The sequence below is a fragment of the Myotis yumanensis genome, unplaced genomic scaffold (genome assembly GCF_028538775.1).
Source record: "Myotis yumanensis isolate MYYU_CA2020_CCGP unplaced genomic scaffold, mMyoYum1.0.hap1 SCAF_1, whole genome shotgun sequence".
NCBI lineage: Eukaryota > Metazoa > Chordata > Mammalia > Chiroptera > Vespertilionidae > Myotis > Myotis yumanensis.
The window spans coordinates 182,464,979-182,490,645 of NW_027223752.1; the positions used below are offsets into that span (position 1 = coordinate 182,464,979).

The 25,667-nt window shown below is 40.6% G+C and overlaps 1 protein-coding gene across 3 annotated transcripts in view; it reads left to right on the forward strand.

Annotated features, from left to right (window-relative positions):
• Positions 1–1,577: 1,577 nt before the first annotated feature.
• The window catches only part of SPARCL1 (SPARC like 1), a 62,259-nt gene continuing 38,169 nt past the window's right edge, over positions 1,578–25,667 (forward strand). For 2 of the 3 annotated variants that reach the window (XM_070393146.1, XM_070393139.1), the window contains exon 1: positions 13,861–14,216. Coding sequence is in view for 1 of the 3 variants with exons in the window: in XM_070393131.1 (XP_070249232.1) it covers positions 1,584–1,680 (97 nt within the window). In the remaining 2 variants the exon portion in view is untranslated. Of the gene's footprint in view, positions 1,681–13,860; positions 14,217–25,667 lie in introns of those variants that run through there. The other variant, XM_070393131.1, reaches the window with a different exon arrangement.

The following is a 25,667-nucleotide window of genomic DNA, read 5'->3' on the forward strand; positions in this document are numbered from 1 at the left end:
CCCCCCCCCCACCGGCCTGGTTGTCCCCAACTGCACCCCCCCCCTGCTGGCCTGGTTGCCCCCAACTGCCCCCGTCGGCCAGCCTGGTTGCCCCTCATGGCCCCCCTGCCAATGTGGTTGCCCCATGCAGCCTGCTGTTCAGTTGTTTGGTTGTCCCTCACTAACCCCCCTGCCGGCCTGGTCGTAGGCAGCTATCTTTGTGAGGGTGTGAGGGTTAATTTGCATATTACCTCTTTATTATATAGGATATATATATATATATATAGAGAGAGAGAGAGAGAGAGAGAGAGATACTATTGACATCCAGAGAAAAAATAACTTCTTATCAGAGGTAGCAGAGAAGGCTTCTTGGAAAGGACACATCTATGTTGGACCTTGAAAAATGATAGGAATTAAGGATGAAGGTTGCAGGCAGAGGGAACTACCAAGCAAAAGCATCAAGGCAGAAAATTACAAAGCAAGGAAAGAGTGAAGGGAAGATAATGCATACAGGGGCACATGGCCTTAAATGCCTGGCTCCTGAGTTTAGAATTGACTTGGTCGGCAGTGAGAAGCTATTGCAAGCATGTGCAAGAGATATTTGTCCTGCTATTTTTGCTGAATCTCAACTATTAACACACAACATGAGAAGTGCTAACAAGATGAAAAAATTGTAATCATTAAAATATTGCATTTCCTCAGAAAAGCAACTATAATGTTTTCAAAAAGTTATTTCAACTTGTTCCTTCATAAACTTTTTGGAGTAATGAATACTATTATAAGTATTTTATAGAGTTCAATAGGGAGACATTTATGACTAAGTTTCTCCACCCACAGTAATTGATCACACCACAGTAATCTGCACATTTTTATGTGTGAGTTGTGTTTCAGTCAATTGGTGAGGCTCATTAGTCAAGGGGACAAAATTGGTTCTTGAGAGGGGTGAAAAATCCTATTATTTTTTAAATATATATGTACTACAGTTATAGATATAGTACATAAACGAATATACAATATATCTGTGGTATTACAACTTCATGGAGTGGGGGGAGGGTGGAGACAGGAAAAAACATATTCAAAAAACCCCTTGGGAAAGTGATAACGAAAGAAATTTTTGAGAAATACTAGAGAGAACAGACATGGTACAAATTGTTCACATTGTCTCCGTTTGAGTGGCCAGCCCATTAATGCCAGTGAAAACTCCAGCCAGTCCTAGCCTGGTTCTACTACCATTTGCTACAGCTAGAGCTTCAGCACAGTATCACCAGGTCTCACATGTACATCCAAATCACACGAAATCTCTATAACAGCTCAGGTCTCTTTCACAACTGAAATATTTAGAAAAATACAAATGCTGTTGCTCAAAACCTAGAAGAAAGCACAACCACTGGAACAAATCTCCAGAGTAGGATTGCTTCATCACACAAACAGTCCTTCTTAGTCTAAAACATCTTGCTCTGGGAACTTAACGCGGGAGCCAAAAAAGCATCAGACAGATTTGGAGTGGGGCAGCTTTTGGCTAGCAACTGCAAAGTGACCTCACCCGTGAGAAGGCCTGAATATAAACTCCAGTCTTGGTAAACGAGACACATCCTGCAGGTCAAATGCACAGAAATATGAAGAGATGCAGCTGCAGCTCACTTGGACAAGAGATCGGCACACCAGGCCATTTGATGGATTGGGCTCAAAGTCTCTCCCAAGGTAAGGTCGGAACAAGAGAGCAGCTACACAGTTCACATTGCTAGTGTGTAGCCCACCCCTGTTTTCCCAAACTCAGTGAGGGTTCGGTCTGAAAAAAGACGGGGACGTAGGACTCCAGGGATTGATGTGAGCAGCTGCTGTGTTTACAGAGCTTGACTAAAAGGATGTGTTTCATCTCTCTGCATGAAAGTCATCATCCCTCACAGAGTATATGTGAAAAGAGGAGGCGTTCTAATGTCTATTACAGAAGGCTCCATGACAATCTCCAGCAACATTCGGCTTCCATATTGATGGCCTTCATCATCATCATCATTATTTATTAAACCCTAGTCCAGTCACAGTTGGACAAAGCACCTCTTTTCCTCAAAATGATCCTATGAAGTAGGTATTACTATCATCCTCATTTGACAGATAAGACATGGCGACACAGAGCGGTTAGGTAATTTGCCTAAGGTCACACAGCTAGAAAGTCTCAGAGCTGGGAATTGCTCTCTGAATCAATCCTTCTTTTCCAGAGAAAAGAAGGATTTTGAACATGGGCTTTATCTTCCAAGGATTTGATTGGTGTAATTTAGATTGCCAGGTAGTAGAACTTATTTCTGGTAGTATTCAATGGCATCAGTGATTAGCACAATCCTATTAGGCCTGCTGAATATACTTTGTTAATCTGGCACCTGATAGGGAGGTAAGCACAAAAGATTGGAGGTACAAGAAAATGGCAGACATTGAACTTCAACTCCTATTGTCCTTCAATTTAGAATTTATCAGTTCTGAAGTAAAGCTATATATATATATTTTAGATGGGACAACTAGGTTCAAACTGAATCCACAGACCAAAGGTAAGAATTATTACAAATAGCAGTTAGTTTTTTGGGTTTGTTGTTGTTATTTTTAGTGTAGTGTGTTGTTGTGTGTTTTTTGTTTGTTTTCTTGAGTTTTGAGTTTTGCAGATGTCAATATTGAAGAACAAATATCACAGATCATTTGTCACTGTCTCCCAAAATGTCTTTACGTAATTGCACTTCAGCCCTTTTCCATTACCTATCCACCAAGGGATGCTATAGGAAACACCTAAAAGAAACATGATATTGCAAGGATGCTGTAAGGGTACCATTTGCTGTTTTACCTAGTGTCTTGCATGTATTTTCTGAATTTTTTTTAAATTATGAATTCTACCACTAATCATATTTACCTCATTCCTTTGGTCAACTAGAAGTTTAGAGTCAAATCTGCAACTTAACCTTGTAGTGGGTTGAAATGTGTCCCTCAGAATGGTATGTTCAAGTTTCAAACCCCCGGTACATGTGAATGGAGCCTTATTTGGAAATAGGGTCTTTGCAGATGTAATTAAGATAAAGTCATACTGGATGAGGATGGACCATAGATCCAAATACTAGTGTCCTTCTAGGAAAATAGGACAGAGAGATTCAGAGGTGACACATGCGGGAAGAAAGCCATGTGAAGACAGAGGTAGAGATTAGAATGATACAGCTACAAACCAAGGAATGCCAGAGATTGTTGGAAGCCACCAGAAGCCAGGAAGAGGTAAGGAAGGATTATTCCCTAAAGCATTCTTAAGGAGCCTGTGCCTGCTGATTTCAGATTCCTAGCCCCTAGCACTTTGAGAAAATAAATTCCTATTGTTTTAAGCCATTCAACTTTTGGTTATTTGTTCTGGCAACTGTTAGCAACTAATAGAAGTTTTTGTACTGATAAATGGCACTGCTATACCAAATTCCCAAAAATGTGGAAGTGACTTTGGAATTAGATAATCGGTAGTGGTTGGAAGAATTTTGAGGCATATGATAGAAAAAGTCTAGATTTCCTTAAAGAGGTTGTTGATAGAAATGTGAACATTAAAGGAGATTCTGGTGAGGGCTTAGAAAGAATTGAGAACCACAGAGAAATCTTCTATCTTAAGAGAATGCATATATTATCATGAACAAAATGTTGGTAGAAATATAAATGTTAAAGGTAATACTGGTGAGGTCTCAGAGGGAATGATGAACATGTTACTGGACACTAGAGAAAAGGCAGCCCTTGTTATAAATCAGCAGGAACTTTGCTTAATTATCTTCTACTATTGGGTGGAAAGCAAAACTTGTAAGTGACGAACCTGAATATTGAGCTAAGGAGATTTCCAACATATGGGAGGCAGAGCCTGTTTCCCTTGCTGTTTATAGTAAAATGTGAGCGGGAAGAGATAAGTGGAGGAAGAAGCTACTCTCAAAAATGAAGTAGAACTTAATGATTTTGAAAATTCTCAGCCTTCAGATAGCGAAAGAACATCAAGGGTATAGCTGGACAACCTTCTGCTACCTAGGCTTGTGAATGTGACCCATGGATCTGGTCAACCTTCTCAGCAGAAGCCAGAAATACAGATGGACTTATCTAGAAAGAACCCTCTTTTCTGGTGGTTTGGACCCCTATAGAGTGCACAGACCAACAATTTCTTGAGAATGTTATACCAGCAGGAAGAGGGACAGAATGAAATAAAGGCTGTCAGACTTCCAAAATTTATTATGGCTACAAACATGTTATTCTTCTAGGAAAAGGAAGAATGATTCCTGTTATGGACTGAATTGTGTTCCCCCAAAATTCATATCTTAAAGTCCTAATCCCCAGTATCTCTGAAATTGACGATATTTGGAGATAAGGTCTTTAAATTAGGTCAACAAATATGACTGATGTCCTTAGAAGAGCTTAGGCTACAGGCACACACAGAATAAAGACCATGTGGAAAATTCTGTTATCTAAGTTACCAGTGAGTGGTATTTTGTTATAGTAGCCCTAGCAAACTAGCCCATGGTGTAAGCAAGGAGGAGGGTCCTTCCTATAGGTGTTATGAACTAAATTGTGTGTCCCCCACCATCATCCCAAAATCCTATATGTTGAAACCTTAACCCCCAATGTTGCTGAATTTGGAGATAGAGCCTTTGAAGAGTTAATTAAGATTACATTAGGTCGTAAGTTGGAGCTCTAGTCTAATAGGACTTGTGTTCTTATAATAAGAGGAAGAGACACCAGGGATGCATGAGCACAGAGAAAAAGCCATGTGAGAAGACAGCCATCTGCAAGCAGAGGAAAGAAGTCTGGGGAGAAACCAACCCAGTTAGCATCTTGATCTTGGACTTCTAGCCTCTAGAACTGTGAGAAAATAATTTCTGTTATGTAAGCCACCCACTGTGCAGTATTTTGTTATGGTATCCCTAGAAAACTAGTACATGGTGTAAGCAAGGAGGGTCCTACATGCCGGCTCCTGGCCAAGATAATTATCAACACTATTTTCATTGCAGCTTTCCTTCATCTATACTCACTACCTCCTGGGGCTTTCCACTACTCCCAGGGAGCCATGCCTCCTCTGACAAGGAGTACATGCCTTGTCTCTTACACCCTTAATAGGCAGGAATAATGATATTCTCTCATGTCACCCAGAAACTTGTGCTACGTATAACAAAAAGCCTCATTCGATGCTTGAGGATTGACTCTTGGGTTCTCTAGTCCTTCACTTGAATCAGAAGATCTTAACTTCATGGAACCCCTGAGTGCAGGAGTTCATAGCTAGGCTTTAGGAGCTTACCCACAGCTTTCAACAAACTCTCAAAGGGACTCATAGCACTAGAAGGTTAAAAAATATGCAAGCTTTGTTGTTGACTTTACTAAACCCTCCTCCCCAATACTGATGTTATATAGGTCAGTTCACATGCAGTGACGTGACAAGTTCTTTATTAGTCAAAGTTCTCCCATCACATTTAGGCACTGGATAAGCTTCTAAATCTGAGCTCCAACTTTATTTGTTGAATGAGTATTGTTGTAGGTTTACTGTCCTCAGCTTCATGAGCTGTATTTTATAAAGGACAGCTGCAAGAAACAATAAGAGTTTGGATATTTGCCCAAGAACATTCCCAAAATAAAACCATACTTAAAAGACATTGTGGATTCAAGGTCCTTTTATTGTTTCAAAATTGTTGTGCCCTTTCCAGGTGGCTCAGTTGGTTGGAGCATCATCCCATACACCAAAAGGTTGTGGGTTTGATTATGATCACTGCTTCTCTCACATCTATGTCTCTCTCTCTCTCTCTCTCTCCCGCTCTCTCTCCCTCTCTCTCTCTCTTCTTTCTCCTTCTCTCTCTATAAATGATGAAAAACACATCCTGGGGTTAGGATTTTAAAAATTTTTATATTTTCTATTTATAAGCAATACCGTGAGAAAAAGAAATACAGTGCTGTAAGTTAATAAGACCTAGAGAAAACATTCAGTATAACAGAGTTGAAATTCTCAAGCTTTGCCATCTACAAATGAACCCCCTAGGTACATATTTACATTTACTAGTAAGAGATAAATCCAGTTTTCTCTAACCAAATTATTTTTTATGTTAACATAAATTTCTATAAGAAATTTTATTTCAATCACTTCATAGAAACATAAAATGCCAATTTTTGTATTAGAAAAAATATGTTTGTCAGTCAAATCTTTTTTTCCATTGCCCTCTAGCTAAAACTTTCTCTATATTCTCATTGACCTAAAATAAATCACCTAAAATAAATCTCGTAGAATTATCTCAAATAAGTGAGGAATGGTATTAGAATAAGGAGTTGACATTGTGGGTCCAAGAAAAATTTCCCTTAGCTAAACTGGGCAAAATCTTGAGAAATGCTTGTCCTGCATCCCCTGCAATAGTCCTGCCACACCGGTGGCCCTCAGGAGTGTTGGGGAAATGGTGTCTGTGTCTCTCGCACTTCTCAGACCCAGATGTGCACAGAGGCAGAGAAACAAAGTCAAATACAGCCTACCCCTTTGATCTTTTCTCCAAGGAGACTGTCCACACCCCAGACCTTGGCTGAGGAAAAACATCCCATTGTCTGAGGCAAAAGGACATCACGTCATTTCATCCTGTGCCTGGAAAGGCAGCTTGAAACAAGTCATCCTGATTCTAGAGGCGTGAGACTCTTCCCAGCTGCGCCATGACTTGTTTTCAGTTCCTGGGCAAATTGCCCAGTTTCCTCTGCTCCCAAATTTCCCCAACTGCAAAAGAGAGATAATTCTTGTTACCTTTCCTTGTGGTGTTCTGAAAACTAAACAGGGCAAAGGTTCCTAAAGTGCTTGGAGGCAATTGTTGAAGGCAGATTTACCTAGAACTAGAGGTGGGTTTTTATTTATTTTTGTTGTTGGTTTGCTTTTGGCCTGAATTGGGCATAAATGTAGAAAATCTAAATTGATCAGATCCTGATCAGTTCCTAACCAGAACTCCGACCAGAACTTTGGCTGGAGATCCTGGCTAGAGGTCCTGACTAGGCTGCTGATCAACTGAAGGCTGTCTTCGTGTCATTCCTTCTTCGCCGACTCCGTCCACACCTTTGGGGACCCCTGGACCCGCTGGGATTGGACCCCAGCAACTAAGTAGTCTTTTTTCAAGCTGACTAGGAGTTCAGAACCAACACGGTGATGAATAAGAGTGGTTACTTTCTTCCTTTCCCTGGCTGCTTTGAGAATTTTTGACAGCTCCAATATCAACTGCCTTGGAGAGGGCATCATTGGATTGAGCAGATCCAAGCAACAGCAGCCCCCTGATCACCGCAGCCTCCTGATCACCGCAGCCTCCTGATCACCACACCCTCTGTCTGTGGAACAGCAACTGTACGTGAAGCCTCCCCCCACCAGCCAGAAGAGCCAACACAGCTGTGAACAACACCCACCAGAGGAGCTGCTGCCAACTGGAAAGCAGCTGCTACCGCAACCGTCTGAGCAGCAACCACAACCCAAGGAGCCCCTGCCACCCAGGGAGCAGCCACTGAACACCTCAACATCTACATATGTCAGCGAGATCAAACATGGGTAGGCAAAGAAACCCCCAAAGGAAAGAAAAGGAGGACTCGCCAGAAAAGCAGCTAAGTGAGACAGAGATATGCAACATGACGGAAAAAGAATTCAGAATAAGGTTCCTAGAGTACATGCACCACATGTTCAAGAAGCAAGAAGAAACAGATGAAAAACTCAACTACTTATGCAAGAAGCTAGAAGAAACAGATGAAAAAATCAACAACTTAAGTAAGTCCCAAGAAGAAATGAAGAGTGACATAGCTTCAATAAAAAACTCCATTGAAAGTATCAACAGTAGACTGGGAGAAGCGGAGGACCGAATTAGTGAATTAGAAGACAAGGAAGCAAAACACACTCAAACTGTACGGCAAATGGAGAAAAAAATTAAAAGACAGGAGGAGAGCCTAAGGGAGCTTTGGGACAACATGAAACGAAACAACATACGAATAATAGGGGTGCCAGAACAACAGAAAGATGAACATGGATTAGAAAACCTATTCGAAGAAATAATATCAGAAAACTTCCCTGAGGTGGGGAAGAAAAAAGTCACACAAGCCCAGAGAGTCCCAAACAAGGTGAACCCGAAAAGACCCACACCAAGACACATCATAATTACCATGGCAAATGTTCAGGATAAAGAGAGAATCTTACAGGCTGCAAGAGAGAGACGGAAAGTAACATACAAGGGATCTCCCATTAGATTATCAAATGATTTCTCAACAGAAACACATCAGGCCAGAAAAGAATGGACGGAAATCTACAAAGTGATGCAAAGCAAAGGACTGAATCCAAGAATACTCTATCCAGCAAGGCTATCATTCAAAATTGAAGGGGAAATAAGAAGCTTCACAGACAAAAAAGGGCTAAGGGAGTTTATCACCACCAAGCCAGCCATGCAAGAAATGCTAAAGGGACTGGTGTAAAAAGAAGAAATATCAAGCTCAGAAAGAAAACAGCCACACACACACACACAAAAAGAAATGGCTACAAACAAATACCTTTCAATAATAACTTTAAATGTAAATGGACTAAATGCTCCAACCAAAAGACATCGAGTGGCTGAATGGATAAAAAAACATGACCCATACATCTGCTGTCTACAAGAGACCCACCTCATTAGAAGGGACTCACACAGACTGAAAGTGAAGGGATGGAAAAATATCTTTCACGCAAATGGAAAGGAAAAGAAAGCTGGGGTAGCAATACTTATATCTGACAAAGTACATCTCAAAGTGAAGGCCATAACCAGAGATAAGGAAGGCCACTTCATAATACTAAAGGGATCAATACAACAAGAAGATATAACCCTGGTAAACATATATGCACCCAATGCAGGAGCACCCACATACATAAGAAAACTTCTGGAAGATATCAGGGGAGAGATCGACAACAATACAATCATAGTAGGGGACTTTAATACACCACTGACATCACTGGATAAATCCGCTAGACAAAAACTCAGCAAAGAAACAGCAATCCTAAATGACTCACTAGATCAGATGGACTTAATTGACATCTTCAGAACACTTCACCCCACAGCTGCGGAATATACATTCCTCTCAGGTGCTCATGGGACATATTCAAAAATAGACCATATATTGGGTCACAAGCAAAGTCTCCACAAATTCAAGAAGATTGAAATCATAAAAAGCTTCTTCACAGACCACGATGGCATAATGTTAGAAATAAACTACAATAAAAACAACCCAAAATACTCAAACACTTGGAAGCTGAATAGCATGTTATTAAATATTGATTGGGTTACCGATGACATCAAAGAAGAAATTAAAAACATCCTGGACACTAATGACAATGAAAACACAACAATCCAAAACCTCTGGGACACAATGAAAGCAGTCCTGAGAGGGAAGTTTATAGCTCTACAGGCCTATCTCAAAAAACAAGAAAAAATGGTAGTCAATCATCTAACTCTACAACTCAAAGAATTAGAAAGAGAGCAACAAGAAAACCCCAGAGTGAGCAGAAGGAAGGAGATAATAAAGATTAGAGCAGAAATCAATGAAATAGAGACCAAAAAAACAATACAGAAAATCAATGAAACCAAGAGCTGGTTCTTTGAAAGGATAAACAAGATTGACAAACCCCTAGCCAGGCTCACCAAGAAGCAAAGAGAGAGGTCCCAAATAAACCAAATCAGAAATGATAGAGGCGAAATAACAACAGACCCCACAGAAATACAAATGATTGTTAAACAATACTACGAGCAACTCTACTCCAACAAACTGGACAACCTGGAGGAAATGGACAAATTCCTAGAAAAATACAACATTCCAAAACTCAATCAGGAAGAATCTAAAAACCTCAATAGGCCAATAACTATGGAAGAAATTGAAGCAGTCATCAGAAAGCTTCCAGCAAACAAAAGCCCAGGGCCAGACGGCTTCACAGGGGAGTTCTACCAAACATTCAAGGAAGAACTAAAACCTACCCTCCTCAGACTACTACAAAAAATTCAAGAGGAAGGAACGCTTCCAAGCTCATTCTATGAAGCCAGCATCACCCTAATACCAAAACCAGGTAAAGACATCACAATGAAAGAGAATTACAGGCCAATATCCCTCATGAACATAGATGCCAAAATCCTCAACAAAATCTTAGCAAATCGGATCCAGCAGTACATCAGAAGGATCATACACCATGACCAAGTAGGATTCATCCCAGAGATGCAAGGATGGTACAACATCCGTAAATCAATAAATGTGATACATCACATAAACAAATTGAAAGAAAAAAACCACATGGTCATATCAATTGATGCAGAAAAAGCATTCGACAAAATCCAACACCCATTTTTGATAAAAACTCTCAGAAAGGTGGGAATAGAAGGATCATACCTCAACATAATAAAAGCCATATATGACAGGCCCACAGCCAACATCATACTCAATGGACAAAAACTAACACCATTTCCCCTAAGAACAGGAACAAGACAGGGATGCCCACTCTCACCACTCCTGTTCAACATAGTACTGGAAGTATTAGCCATTGCAATTAGGCAAGAAGAAGGAATAAAAGGCATCCAAATTGGAAAAGAGGAAGTAAAACTGTCCTTATTTGCAGATGACATGATATTATACATACAAAACCCTAGAGACTCCATCAAAAAGCTACTAGACTTAATACATGAATTTGGCAATGTAGCAGGATACAAAATTAACCCCAAGAAATCTGAGGCATTTCTATACACCAACAGTGAACTTTCAGAAAGGGAGATCAGAAAAACAATCCCATTTACCATCGCACCAAAAAAATTAAGATACCTAGGAATAAACTTAACTAAAGAGGTTAAAGACCTCTACTCAGAAAACTACAGGACGTTGAAAAAAGAGATAGAGGAAGACATAAACAGATGGAAGAACATACCATGTTCTTGGATTGGTAGAATCAACATCATTAAAATGTCCATACTACCCAAAGCAATCTATACATTCAACGCACTTCCCATTAAAATACCAATGGCCTTCTTCAAAGATCTAGAACGAACTCTCCAAAAATTCATCTGGAATAAAAAAAGACCCCGAATAGCTGCAACGATCCTGAGAAAGAACAAAGTAGGTGGGATCTCAATGCCAGATATCAAGCTGTATTACAAAGCCACTGTTCTCAAAACTGCCTGGTACTGGCACAAGAACAGACATATAGATCAGTGGAATAGAATAGAGAGTCCAGAAATTAGCCCGAACCAATATGCTCAATTAATTTTTGACAAAGGAGGCATGAACATACAATGGAGCCAAGATAGTCTCTTCAATAAATGGTGTTGGGAAAATTGGACAGACATATGCAAGAAAATGAAACTAGACCACCAACTTACACCATACACAAGAATAAACTCAAAATGGATAAAGGACTTAAATGTACGACAGGAAACCATAAAAATTCTAGAAGAATACAAAGGCAACAAAATCTCAGACATATGCCAAAACAATTTCTTCACTGATACAGCTCCTAGGGCAGTTGAAACTAAAGAGAAACTGAACAAATGGGACTACATCAAAATAAAAAGCTTCTGCACAGCAAAAGAAACCATCAACAAAACAACAAGAAAACCCACCTCGTGGGAAAACATATTTGCCAACGTCATATCTGATAAGGGCTTAATCTCCAAAATTTATAGGGAACTCATACAACTTAACAAAAGGAAGATAAACAATCCAATCAAAAAATGGGCAAAGGATCTAAATAGACACCTTTCAAAAGAGGACATTCAGAAAGCCAAGAGACATATGAAAACATGCTCAAAGTCACTAATCATCCGAGAGATGCAAATCAAAACAACAATGAGGTACCATCTCACACCTGTCAGAATGGCCATCATCAACAAATCAACAAACGACAAGTGCTGGAGAGGATGTGGAGAAAAAGGAACACTTGTGCACTGCTGGTGGGAATGCAGACTGGTGCAGCCACTATGGAAGGCAGTATGGAGGTTCCTCAAAAAATTGGAAATGGAACTCCCATTTGACCCTGTGATCCCACTACTAGGAATATATCCCAAGAAACCAGAAACACCTATCAGAAAGGATATATGCACCCAGATGTTCATAGCAGCACAATTCACCATAGCTAAGATCTGGAAACAGCCTAAGTGCCCATCAGTAGATGAATGGATTAGAAAACTGTGGTACATCTACACGATGGAATACTATGCTGCTGTTAAAAAGAAGGAACTCCTACCATTTGCAACATCATGGATGGAACTGGAGAGCATTATGCTAAGTGAAACAAGCCAGTCAATGAAGGAAAAATACCACATGATCTCACTCATTCATGGATAATAAAGACCATTACAAACTTTTGAACAATAATAGATACAGAGGCAGAGCTGCCTCAAACTGATTGTCAAACTGCAGTGGGAAGGCCAGAGAGAGTTGGGGGGCAGGAGGGAGGGGAGTAAGAGATCAACCGAAGGACTTGTATGCATGCATATAAGCATAACAAATGGACATAAGACACTGGGGGGTAAGGGAGGGTAGTGGTTTGTCAAGGGCGGGGGGGGGGGGGGAAAGGATACTTATGTAATACCCTTTGTAATACTTTAAGAGGAAAATAAAAAAAAAAAAAAAAAAAAAAAAAAAAAAAATAAATTAAATTACATTACAACCATTCACCCCATGTTGATGAAGCACTTACAGTATGCAAAGCACTGTGCTAGGCACATGGAGAATAGAGAGGGGGCACATTTCCACCCTCAACCAGCTCATAGCTCACTCAGGAGGTATTATAGCCTGGAGGTTGAATAACTCAACACAGCCCCATGCTATAGATATGGCTGCTGAAGCTTAGGAAGGTTATATACCTTTTCTGAGGTCATACAATTAGGAAGTGTATGACCCAGGTTGCAAACCCAGGATGCGTGGCCTCAAACCATGCATACTTTACCACTTATACACACTTCCCTCAAGTGGGAACATACTAATACTCACCTCATATAGATTGTGAGGACCAACTAAAATAATGCATTAAAAAAATGTTAGCACAGCCCTAGCCGGTTTTGCTCAGTGGATAGAGTGTTGGCCCACGGACCAAAGGGTCCCGGGTTCAATTTCATTCAAGGGCACATACCTCAGTTGCAGGCTCCATCCCTGGCCCTGGTTGGGTGTGTGCATGAGACAACCAATCAATGTGTCTCTCTCACACCAATGTTTCTCTCTGTCTCTCCCCTTTCATTCCATCTTACTAAAAATCAATGGGAAATATCCTCCGGTGAAGATTAACAATAACAAATATGTTACCACAGTGTCTGGAGCATTATAAATGTGCAATAAATGTAGAAGTAGCAATAGAGGAGATCAGACTCATATATAAATAACAAGAATGTCAAATCAAAAATAAATGCATGCCTATTTATGGGAAAAATCCTTCTTATAAACCAATCATTATACAAGGGGTTTCAGTAAGGAGTTGTGTTGGGGAAGCATAGTTTATGACCTGCAACATTTGTGAATCAGCATACAAGTGATCTGTAATATGAAGGAGTGGTGCTCTGTCCATACATAAATTTCTGAAGGTCATTTACAGAAAGGTTAAAGTATCTCAAGTACCCTGCTATTATTAAAATTCAGATTGTTTTCTTGAGAATAATTTCCAATTAAGCAATGTGGAAATGCATCTGCTACAATTCTTCTCTCCTTTCTTAACCCCCACCCCTAATTTCCTTTAGGAAGAAAGAACAGCATGGAGTTTCTTTTCAAAGTCTTAAAATAAAAATCCCCTAAAAAGGGATCCTGCTTATAAAACCTTTTAGAGTTGTTTGGAGGAAGAAAAATGCATAAAGAGCCAAGCGCTTATATTCTGGCCAAGTTATGAGCTTCTGAGAACAAGAGCTTGAGGGGAAGACTGTTAACTCTCTCCCTGTTGGTTTGCACTGCTCATAAAGCTCATCGCTCCCTCGCGAGAGGCCAGCCTGCCAGAGAACTGCAGGAATCTGCAACAAAAGCGATGACAGTCTGAAATACACCCGGTGCCACCTCCTAACTGGTCCGTCACCTCAGACCCTGACTAGTTGACAGAGCAGCAGAATTTCAACTCCAATAGTCTCAAATGTGTTTCTGTGCAAAGAAGCAAAGCTAATGAGGGAAGAGATTTAAAGAGTATTGGGAATTTGTCAAACTTTTATTCACTGGCTGTGTGCAAAGAGGGGATTCAACTTCCATTTTCTGCTAAGGCTCTGGGTCCAGCCGCCTACCTGAAGGTAAATTTTAACAAGTTTACTCGATCATCTAATTGCATGTGCTTAACTGATTTGCATGATCTGATAAAAATATCTAAGATTTTTGTCTAATACAAAGCCATTCATTTATATTTTTTTTGAACTTTTGTATGATTTATAGAAAAGCTACTTAATAGGGAATTTTAATTCTTGTATTCATGTTTCCTTTTCTTCTCCAAGATTAAATAGCAAGTACTAATAAATGATGGTTTTAGTATAGATCAAGAATACAAATGTAGAATTATTGTCAGCTAGAATTTCATTCAGATCTTGGTTAAGTCTGAACCCTGAGCTGTGTTTTGTAGAAATACTTTACTAATTATACTAAATAAATCATAATGAAAGTCTTTTTAAAAACTTTCAAATCAAAGCAATTTGCGCATTTTCCATATCTAAATCATGTGAAGTTATTCATCACCACCATTGCCCCAGTCTGTACTTAACAGCAATGTAGAAATGGAACATTTTGCTTTTCCAAAAGGTAGACAAATCCCTAATCAACTATTCATCCTTGATTATTTTTTAGTTATTGTGACTATTTTTCCTCTCCTGATTCACTCTTATAGTTTTATGACAAATTGTCTCTTGTTTCCTTCTCTCATTTTTAAGATGTTCACACACATAACATAAAATTTCTCTAATTCCCAATGATGTCTTATTTAAGAAGGGGGAAAAGAGGGAGGGGACTTAAAGAGCTAAAGAGATTATGACAGCTCTTATATTGTAAGGCACTATCATTTCTTGCTCTATCTTCTAAAATAAAAATTAAAATGCAAGTCATGCTCATTCATTCCTCCCGGTATTAGAGGTCACCCTGCAGGAGGAAACCATGCTTTCAGCTGCCGATCGATACTGTTGATAGTATAACCAAGAGGTACTGCAGAAAGAGTATCTCTCTCGTACAGCCTTTAATCTGCAAAGAGGTTAAATATGTCACCTTGGCCTTGTAGCTGAGCTCTCCTCTGGCCCAGGGCCGAAGTACACTGAATAGAAATGTTCCCTTGGTCCAACGCAGCAGAAATCTTTTTTTTTTTTAACTGCACCTTTTTCATGGATACCAGCTTTTTCTGTTCACAGCTAAACCTTGATGGTTATGAACATTGTTAACGAGGACTATTAAAAAAAAAAAGGGGACGCCCATCTTGGGAAGATTTAAGTACATATTTCTCTTCATTCGACAAGATCTAGCAAAGCAAAGCAAATCCATGGGTTTCATCTACTTATCATCCAATCAACTAATGCTGCTTTCCACATTTTGGAAAAGAATATGTACATGTTATTAATAAATCTTGCCTTTTTTCTTTCAGGAACTTTCTGTACTGCCATTTAGCAATTAGAGTATTGGATTTCCTTTCCAGGTCCTTTGGGATATAATCCCCAATAGTTTCTCGTGAGCAGTTTCAGTTATCAACTAAGTAAAAATAATAAATAGCAATGACAAAAATAAAATAAATAGTCATGTATCTGGATGACTCCAAAAAACTATTCATTTTCTTTTCCTCTTGCCTGGGTGTTATTTTTATTCAGTTGATTTGTAAGACTATGCAAACACTGCTATTTTAGTGAAGTTTAGCACAATGTTCCGAACATGTTAGGAATCTTTTTTCACCAAGAACATGAAAAACTGTTGTTAAAAGACTTCAGGTGCCCTTTAACCTCACATATCATTCTGCAACAACCCTTAGCGAAGGAGAAGGGGACCCCATATACCCAGGAGAATTTCCCCAGTAGACCTAGCTGCCCAAGAGATGCCCAACTAGGCCAGAGTCTCATTCATGCAGGGCCCACAGGGCATCTTCCCCCAAAAGCTGAGTCTGCAATGGTGGTTCACCTGGGGCTAGCCTGGTTTTTGACCTGGGCATCGAAAGGTAGACAGCCCTAGGCGGTTTGGCTCAGTAGAGCATCGGCCTGCAGATGGAAGGGCCCCGGGTTTGATTTCAGTCAAAGGCACAGGCCCGGGTTATGGGATTGATCCCCAGTAGGAGGCATTCAGGAGGCAGCCAATCAATGATTCCCTCTCATCATTGATGTTATTGATGTTTCTATCTCTCTTTCCCTCTCCTTTCCTCTCTGAAATCAATAGATAGGTAGATAGATAGATAGATAGATAGATAGATAGATAGATAGATAGATATTTAAAAAGGTAGAATTCTGGAAAACAGAGCGACTGTGGGTAGGTGGTATAATAAAGTGAATAAGACTCTGGGAGCATCCCGACCTGGTTCACATCTGGGCTTTACCAGGCTCTGGACAAAGGACTCTTTGCACCTCAGTTCCCTCATTTGTGGAAGTGGGGATCATAACATTAGAAACACGTTGTAATAATTTAGTGAAGAAAACAGCTACTCCTGGTACATATGAAGTGATCAATTGATCATAGCTAATATTAAAGCACTAGGCTACCTACATGTCCTGATTGGAACCCTGTGGAAAGGGAATTTAGCACCAGGTTTTCCCTCGGGGTTTCTTCCTTATACGTACAAGCTTTGCTGTGTAATGAAATGTCAATGCCAAGTCTCTGCCTCAGAGTCAGCACAGCAGCATGGATAGAGCATGGGTTCAGAGTCTAACACTCTTGGACTTGAATCCTGACTCTGCCCCTTACAGGTTGTGATGTGAGCTTGGCAGTCACATCACACCTCCAAGACTCAGCTTGCCCATTTATGAAGCAAATAGTGATAATACAACCCACAACTTGGGTTTTTGTAGGAATTAAATGAATTTTTTTAATGCTAAATATAGCTCCTGACAGAGTACTGAACACACAGTGTTTGGTTATGCACTTGGAATGATTTTTCTGGTAGTAAAACTGGGGACCAAGAAAGAAATATTCTTTAAATGAATTATCTTTTTTTTACCCAAAGAAATGAAAAAAAAAATCTGACACTCCTGTATTCCCCTGGGGGCCTCAACATGAAGCATGTATAACTGTGAGTCTTTATGCTTCATCAATTAGTTGATTCTTAATGGCCAAGTCAAATGAAACCAAAGAGAGTTTTCTGTTTCGGATTGCCATTAGGGAGAGTGAGAAGAAATGCTGCCTTGCAGTTAATTCTCTTTTATTGGCCTACTTGGACAGGGGAGAAGGCCCCCAGCATTTCTCCTTTCTTATCTTTTCTAAAGGCAAGAATAGGGGTTTTGACTTGCTCTAGGGGGTAGTTTTCCTCTCTAACTGAAATTCAAACCAGAGGGCTTGGTTTTTGTTTTTGTAAACCTCTCCCCCTATGTTCCTATCATTGAAATGTCAGCTGCTTTTTCTGGCTACATGTAGCAGGAGCAGCCTGTCGTCATAGCAATGAAAGGGTATGGAGAGACTCAAGTTTCGTGACCACTCTGTGAAATAACTCTTAGCCTGCTTTAAAATCCTTCTTTAGAAATGTAGTCTCTAGTCCTGGCTTGTTTCCTTCCTATTATGCAACCATGTTATGTATACCAATTGCAGCAGTTAAATGTTTCCTTTAAAGATTCAATGAATAGATGTTAAGAAAATGAACAAGGAAACTACTAAAACACTGTGGAGTGCAAGGGAAAAAAAACTGGGAAGGCAATGAAAGAGAGAAAAATGACCTCACTTCATAGCACATACTTCACACCCGGAATAAATCCATTTTCCCAGTTCCTACCACCTCCTCCCAACTTCACGATGAGTGATAGTATGGTGGATATCTAGGGGGATTCTGGGGCAGGCAGCCTGGACTCGAATCCTGGCGTTCATACTTTCTAGTTTGTTTATCGTATCCACTCTTTGCCTCCATTTTCTAATATGTAAAATAGAGATGATAACAATAGTCATAAAGTTATCTTGGGAATTGAATGAGATAGTGTATGTAAGGCTCTTATTACAGTATCTGAACAGTAGTAATGGTTGGCTGTTAAGCTTGACAAGCTTCACTTCCCCCTAATTGTTAAATGGAGATAACAGGAAATTCTTAAGATTGTAGGATTAACTGAAGTAATAGTGACTTTAACTGCTCAGAGTGTAGTAGTTCTCTTAATATTTTTCATCATGAGGTCTAACTCTAATAAGAATGGCTTTTTCCAAGTTGGACTCTCCCAGTGATAAACGAAGGCCTCATAAACATTATTGTATAAATGTGAACCACTGAATTCCCAAAGAGAAAAAAAAAGAAATGGGTTTTTTTTTACATTTATAAAGAGTAAAGAAGATGCTTCTCATCCTGATTAACATTCTCGTATTTCATGAAATAATTTTGTTAAAGCTTTCTATATGCAACTCTAACATCAGTGCCTTGCTCACTGGATCCGCTCTGTACTTATTTCACGCAAGTATGTCATCCATCCTCTGGATGTTGTTTGTAGCACACATCTTAGAAAGCTGCTGACGCCGCACATTGGATCCCCACACAGGCATTCTCATTCTCTGGCAAGGATCTCTACATGTAATTGCTTACTCGGTTGCTTTTACCAGGGCTCTTTAAAAAGGGCTTATTTGAATCCACTGTAGTCTGTAAAGTGTGGCTTTCTAAAATTGTTCAGTTCCAACATTTGCAATGAAGTCATACCTCAAGAATAATTACTAATCTGCTTTCAATATCTTTATCTCCTTTTTTATTGTCATGGTGACCATCTTAAGAACATAAATAAGCATTATTAGAGATCATCTTAGGCTGTTTTCTTGAAATGGTACTTTGTTGTTCAAAATGAAGTACTTGAGAAAATGGCCTTTAATGTGAGAGACCTCAGAATGACTGGAATATAAAAACAAGTCCCTCTTTTTTTATAGCGTGATTTTAGGGGGTGAAAATTTTCAAATTATATCTAATGTGCATTTCATATAATTATACACTGAAGTAAGTGCTAAGAAGGCAAAGCACTTTTGTTCTAAGTATGTGAAGAGCCTGACCTCTGCTCAAGGTCAGTGATGGCTTTCCTTGATCCAAAGGTTAAACAAGGTTAACTCTGTGGTGTGGGGGTGGGTATATGTTGGGTGGTGGTAGTTAGGGTGAGTGGATGCTGACAGGAGGATTATGAGAGGGTAAACACTTTGCACAAAGACCCTGCAGCAGGAGGGGTCATGGCCTATTCCGGGAACAAACAGAAGGTCAGCTCCTCTGCACAAAGGGCAGAGCAGTGAGAAATGCAGACCCCAAGCAACTCCCCATAATGTCCTCTTACCTGAGCACTATAGGTATTTATCCTCTCCTTGATTTAATGTGTATCTTTACCATTTTTGTTGAATTCTGGTTAGAGTTAAAGTTCCTATAGGCATGACCCATGTTTAACACTAGCTCAGACCCCCATGGTGAAAGGTTCAGTTAGGAAGAATGAAGGTCGGAACTCCAGAAAAGTCTGTACTTTGAGACTGAGTGTATTATATACACGCACAGGGCTGGACATCTTGATGTCAGATAGTGGTGACTCAACCGAGAACTCGAAATAGAAGAGCATCTTTTTTAATCCTTCAGATGACTTTAACCCCAAGCTGCAAAGCTCTCCCAAGAGACTCATTAATATTCTAAAAGCCTTAAAGCATCAGTGTTAACTCCAGATCAGGTAATAACAGGTATGTGTTAGCCAAAATAAGACTAAAGGATTTTCTCTCTGATACCGAAGGCTTTGGCTATCATATAAAGATAGGGTGAAGGAGAACGGTCTGTTTGAGGATGACTATGAAGCACTTACAATAATCATTTTGTTTACTACATTTCCCTGAAAGAAAATTTTTTCATAGTTATAGTAATTACTAAAAATAGCAGCCTACAGGCTTCCTCTGATATAAACGAATTCAACAGAAGATACCTGTCCTTATTTGGAAGTGTGAATGTACATACTCCAGGAAGTGATATGCCAATAGTGGGAAGAAAAATAAAATAATGGGGGAAACGTCTCCTTCTTCTAGGGTATGTGGTATGTCTTTCACCTTGAGACCAGATAGGATGAACAATTAAGTACTACCCATCTGCCTTGAAAACCAAACATGCTGAAGCAAGTTTCCTTGGTCCAGAAGGAAAGGAGGAGGACTTGCAAGTTTGGCTGAGGTTGCCAACCAGGGAGCCAATGACTGGAGAGGAACTCAGGCAAAATGAGGAAAATTCAATTAGAAGGACTTGGAGCGATAACCCCCAGCACTGAAATGTCCTAGGAGCCATTGATATGGCTAATACAGAGAGGGAAAACAATAGTCCCCAAGCCTGTTCCTCCCTTTGGAGGCATGGGAGGCCACTCAAGTTCAGTGGTCAGACAGCTTTTTAAACACTTGAGAGAAAAAGAAAGAGAAGGAAAGTAAAGAGAGAGAAGAGGTATAGTGAGACACGAAGTGCTCAGTGGAGACAGATGGTTAGGGTAAGTAGATTTAAGTGGCAAGGCAACATGCAGAACTTCAAAAATAACATTTACCATATTAAATGTAAATTTAAATTAATGGTCCAAATTAATTATATTAATGTTCTTTAAAAGCTATAGAAACTGACTAGAAATCAAATACAAAAATCTACTCTGACCTAATCTTATTCTAACTTAAACTTCTAGAAATTATTATAGAAACTAAAATGGAACCAATCTACACTAATAAAATACAAACATGCAAATTGACTGTACCTTTGCTACACCTTAAGCCACACCCACTAGCCAATCAGAGCGACTATATGCAAATTAACCCAACCAAAATGGCGGCAGGCAGCCATGGAGCTGGAGCAAGCAGGAGGCTTGGTTGCCTGGGCGATGGAGGAAGCCAAGCTTCCTGCCTGCCGCAGCTGACTCTGAGCTCCACTCAAAGCAATAAAGTTTCAATTATAGAAGGTAAATAAACCCCAGATACCTGCTTTCAGCCAGCTGTGGCCACGGAGCTGGAGCAAGCAGGAGGCTTGGGTTGCCCCTGGCAATGGAGGAAGCCAAGCTTCCCTCCTTCCCGCTCTGGCTGGCTCTGAGCTCCTCTCAAGGCTACAAAGTTTCAATTATAGAAGGTAAATAAATCCCAGAATTAAAAAAAAAGAAAAATAGGAGAGACTGGGAGCTCCCATCGCCGGGGGGCTTGGCCAGCCTGAAAACGGCCCTCAGCCCTTCACCCAGACTGGCCAGGCACCCCAGTTGGGACCCCCCACCCTAAAGGGGGTGTGGCCAGCCTGAAAACAGCCATCAGCTCCTTACCCAGGCTGGCCAGGCACCCCAGTGGGGACCCCCACCCTGAAGGGGGTGTGACCAGCCTGCAAACAGCCATCAGTCCCTCACCCAGGCTGGCCAGGCACCCCAGCAGGGCCCCCACCCTGATCCGGGACACCCTTCAGGGCAAACCAGCCGGCCCCCACCCATGCACCAGGCCTCTATCCTATATAATAAAAGGGTAATATGCAAATTGACCCTAACAGCAGAACGACTGGGAATGACTGGTCACTATGACACACACTGACCACCAGGGGGCAGACGCTCAATGCAGGAGCTGCACCTTGGTGGTCAGTGTGCTCCCACAGGGGGAGTTCTGCTCAGCCACAAGCCAGGCTGATGGCTGCCAGTACAGCGGTGGTGGTGGGAGCTTCTCCCGCCTCCTCAGCAGCGCTAAGGATGTCTGACTGCAGCTTAGGTCTGCTCCCTGCTGGTAAGTGGACATCCCCCGAGGGCTGCCAGGCTTCCAGAGGATGTCTGACTGCCAGCTTGGTCCCGCTCCTCCAGGGAGCGGGCCTAACCCAGCAGGTGGACATCCTCTGAGGGGTCCCAGACTGTGAGAGGACACAGGCCAGGCTGAGGGACCCTCCCGAGTGCACAAATTTTTGTGCACTGGGCCTCTAGTTACAAATAAGAACTCAAAATGAACCAGATTACCCAAAGCCTATTCTGGGTTTTTGTGTGCAAATTCACTTCTAAATCTAGATGGAGAGTGATGTTCTAGGGTGTTCCAAACTTTAAGTGCCCTCCCTTTATCTGGGAGATAGAAATTTTAGGACACCAGGAATCAGAGGGTTTCATTCACAGAAATATCCTATGTTCCTTACCAAATGCAATGTCCAAGGAATATTTGCTCTTACATGCACGGCTTTCCTACCCCCACCTGAAGGGCCATGCACTCTGTCTTGGAGGTGCTGGACACACGCATAGCCCTTTCTGCCTGTGCCTTTCAGACCAATCTCTGCACGCTTGCCTGGGCTACCTCTACAGCTACAGGAAAAATATTCAGGCCCCTTTCCTTATTTTTCCAGGGACAGAACTTGTAGGCCTGCTGAGAAATCTAATTACAACCTCCTGTCAGGGTGAAAATCCTATTACAACCTCTCCCATGGTCAGAGCCAATCCTTTTGATGTAAAAGGAAGCAAAACAAAGAGGTTTCAAGCAGGGGATGTGCCTGTGTTCTGCCTTCCCTCGGAGGCAACTAGACAGAAAGGTTGCAGTGACCTTGGCTTGCTTGGCTTGGAAACAGTGGTCATGATCTATTGCTACCACCACTCCCATAAGAAGGAAGAATTCTTTCATATCTAATGCAGGATTTTTCTGGGGATTTTTCAAGGATTCATTTGATGGGCAAAACAAATTCTGAACCACTCTCTGCACAACCATTTTTTATTCAGTCAGATAACTTCTCTTATTGAACTTGGAATGTCGTGTTAGACAAGAAAAAAAGGTAGTGAGTTATTTAAGCCTCCTATAATCTGTTTCTGACATCTTTAATGTTCTGTGCCACCCTTTCAGCCAATCTGCTTGCTTGAGGCTAATGAAGAAATGCAGTGCTGCTGGGAGAAGTGTCTCCCAAAATCTCTAACACCGAATTGAGAAAAATGGAGACAGTTATCAAAATAGTCATTTATGGTACATATTTTACAAGGACATAGCATAAGTCTATAATTGCTGAAATAATGAAATTAGTAACCTCATACTAATCACATCTCTATCATGGCTATGCAATCATTGTAATCCACTGAATAGGTATGAAACCCAGAGTTGCAGCTTATCCCCCCCCCCAAAAAAATGGGCAAAATTTTTAGAAGGAGCATTCAGTCAACTAATACATTATTTGTGAGTAGAGTGAGAAGTGGTAAATGTTTTATTTTATTGTTGTTGTTGTTTCAATAGGTTGAAGTTTATCCTAGGTTTAATAAAAGTGCTATGCCTGTACTGTTAATAAAAGTAAATAAAGAGGGATAAGAATCTACCATTGAGAGTGACCCTCAAATAGCTCTGAAAGCAAAGCATTTTTAAATACTTGATTCCACTTGAATTACCTAATCATTCATAATAAAATAATAGGGACCCAGGAGGAAGGTGGCCTGAGATCTACAAAAGTCAGAAAACTTGAATCTTGAGTATGGGTCAATGAAAACCTGTGACTGCTTTCAAGACATGGTGTGGTTAGATCTTCACACTCTCTTAGCACATTGGAATCATTTTTAACTCTCAAGTTAAATCAAGAGAATTCCCCAACCTTTTACAAAGACCAAACAACTGCCCTAACCGGTTTGGCTCAGTAGATAGAACATCGGCCTGAGAACTGAAGGGCCCCAGGTTCGATTCTCGTCAAGAGCATGTACCTTGGTTGCGGGCACATCCCCAGTGGGGGGCATGCAGGAGGCAGCTGATCGATGTTTCTCTCTCATTGATGTTTCTAACTCGCTATCCCACTCCCCTCCTCTCTGTAAAAAATCAATAAAATATATTTAAAAAAAACAAAAACAAAGACCAAACAACTTCGAGCTAACTCTAAAGCAACACCACATTCTATTGGAATTCAGAAGAAACAAAACACAAAGGCTAAACCCCAGGCATCTTCTTTCCATTTTTTTCTTACCTGATCCCCAATTCTAGCACACAATGAGGACTTCATAGTGGGGTGCAAGGTAAGCTCTTTCTAGGAAAACTTTTCAGTCATTTCTTTTTTTAAAAAAAGCTTTATTGTAGAAAGTATGATCTATGCTCCCTTTACCCCCTTTGCTTCTAGCCCACCTCCAGCCCCTGCCTTAAGCCTTCACCACCCTATTGTCTGTGTCCACGGGTTATGCATATATGCATGCAAGTTCTTTGGTTGATCTCTACACGCCCACTCATCCCCACCTTTCCTCTGAGGTTTGACAGTCTGTTCCATGCTTCTATCTCTGGATCTGTTTTGTCCATCAGTTTATTTTGTTCATTAGATTCCACATATGAATGAGATCATATGATACTTGTCTTTCTCTGACTGGCCTATTTTGCTTAGCACAATACTCTCCAGGTCCCCCATGCTATCTCAAAGGGTAAGAAATCCTTCTTTTTTACAGCTGCATAGTATTCCATGGTGTAAATGTACCACAGACTTTTTGGCCACTCATCTACTGATAAGCACTTGGATTGTTTCCAGATCTTAGCTATAAATTGTGCTGCTATGAACATAAGGTTGCATACATTCTTTCTCATTGGTGTTTTGGGTTTCTTATGATATATTCCTAGAAGTGGGATCACTGGGTCAAATGGCAGTTCCATTTTTAATTTTTTGAGGGAACTCCATAATGTTTTGCATAGTGGCTGCACCAGTCTGCATTCCCACCAGCAGTATACTAGAGTTCCCTTTTCTCCACATCCTTGCCAGCACTTGTCATTCGTTGGTTTCTTTCTTTTTTATATATTTTTTCTTCTTTATTGATTAAGGTATTACATACTATGTGTCCTGAGCCCCCCATTGCCCTCCCACCCCATCCCTATTAGTTCCCTCACCCCCGTAGTGTCTGTGTCCATTGGTTAGGTTATATGCATGTATACAAGTCCTTTGGTTGATCTCTCCCCCTTCTCCCCACCCTCCTCTGCCTTCCTTGTGAGGTTTGACAGTCTGATTGATGCTTCTCTATCTCTGGATCTGTTTTTGTTCACCAGTTTATGTCGGTCATTAATTGCACAAATGAGTGAGATCATGTGATATTTTTCTTTCTCTGACTGACTTATTTCACTTAGCATAATGCTCTCCAGGTCCATCCATGCTGTTGCAAATGGTAGGAGTTCCTTCCTTTTTACAGCAGCATAGTATTCCATAGTGTAGATGTACCACAGTTTTCTAATCCACTCATCTGCTGATGGGCACTTAGGCTGTTTCCAAATCTTAGCTATTGTAAATTGTGCTCCTATGAACATAGGGGTGCATATATCCTTTCTGATTGGTTTTTCTGATTTCTTGGGATGTATTTCTAGAAGTGGGATTACTGGGTCAAATGGGAGTTCCATTTTTAATTCTTTGAGGAAACTCCATACTGTTCTCCACAGTGGCTGCACCAGTCTACATTCCTGTTGATTTCTTAATGATAGCCATTCTGACAGGTGTGAGATGGTATGTACCTCATTGTCGTTTTAATTTGCATCATTCTGATGATCAGTGACTGAGTGTTTTTTCACAAGTCTCTTGGCTATCTGTATGTCCACTTTGGAGAAGTGTCTATATAGGTCCTTTGCCCATTTTTTAATTGGATTGTTTGTCTTCCTTTTGTTAAGTTGTATGAGCTCCTTACATATTTGGAATATTAACCCTT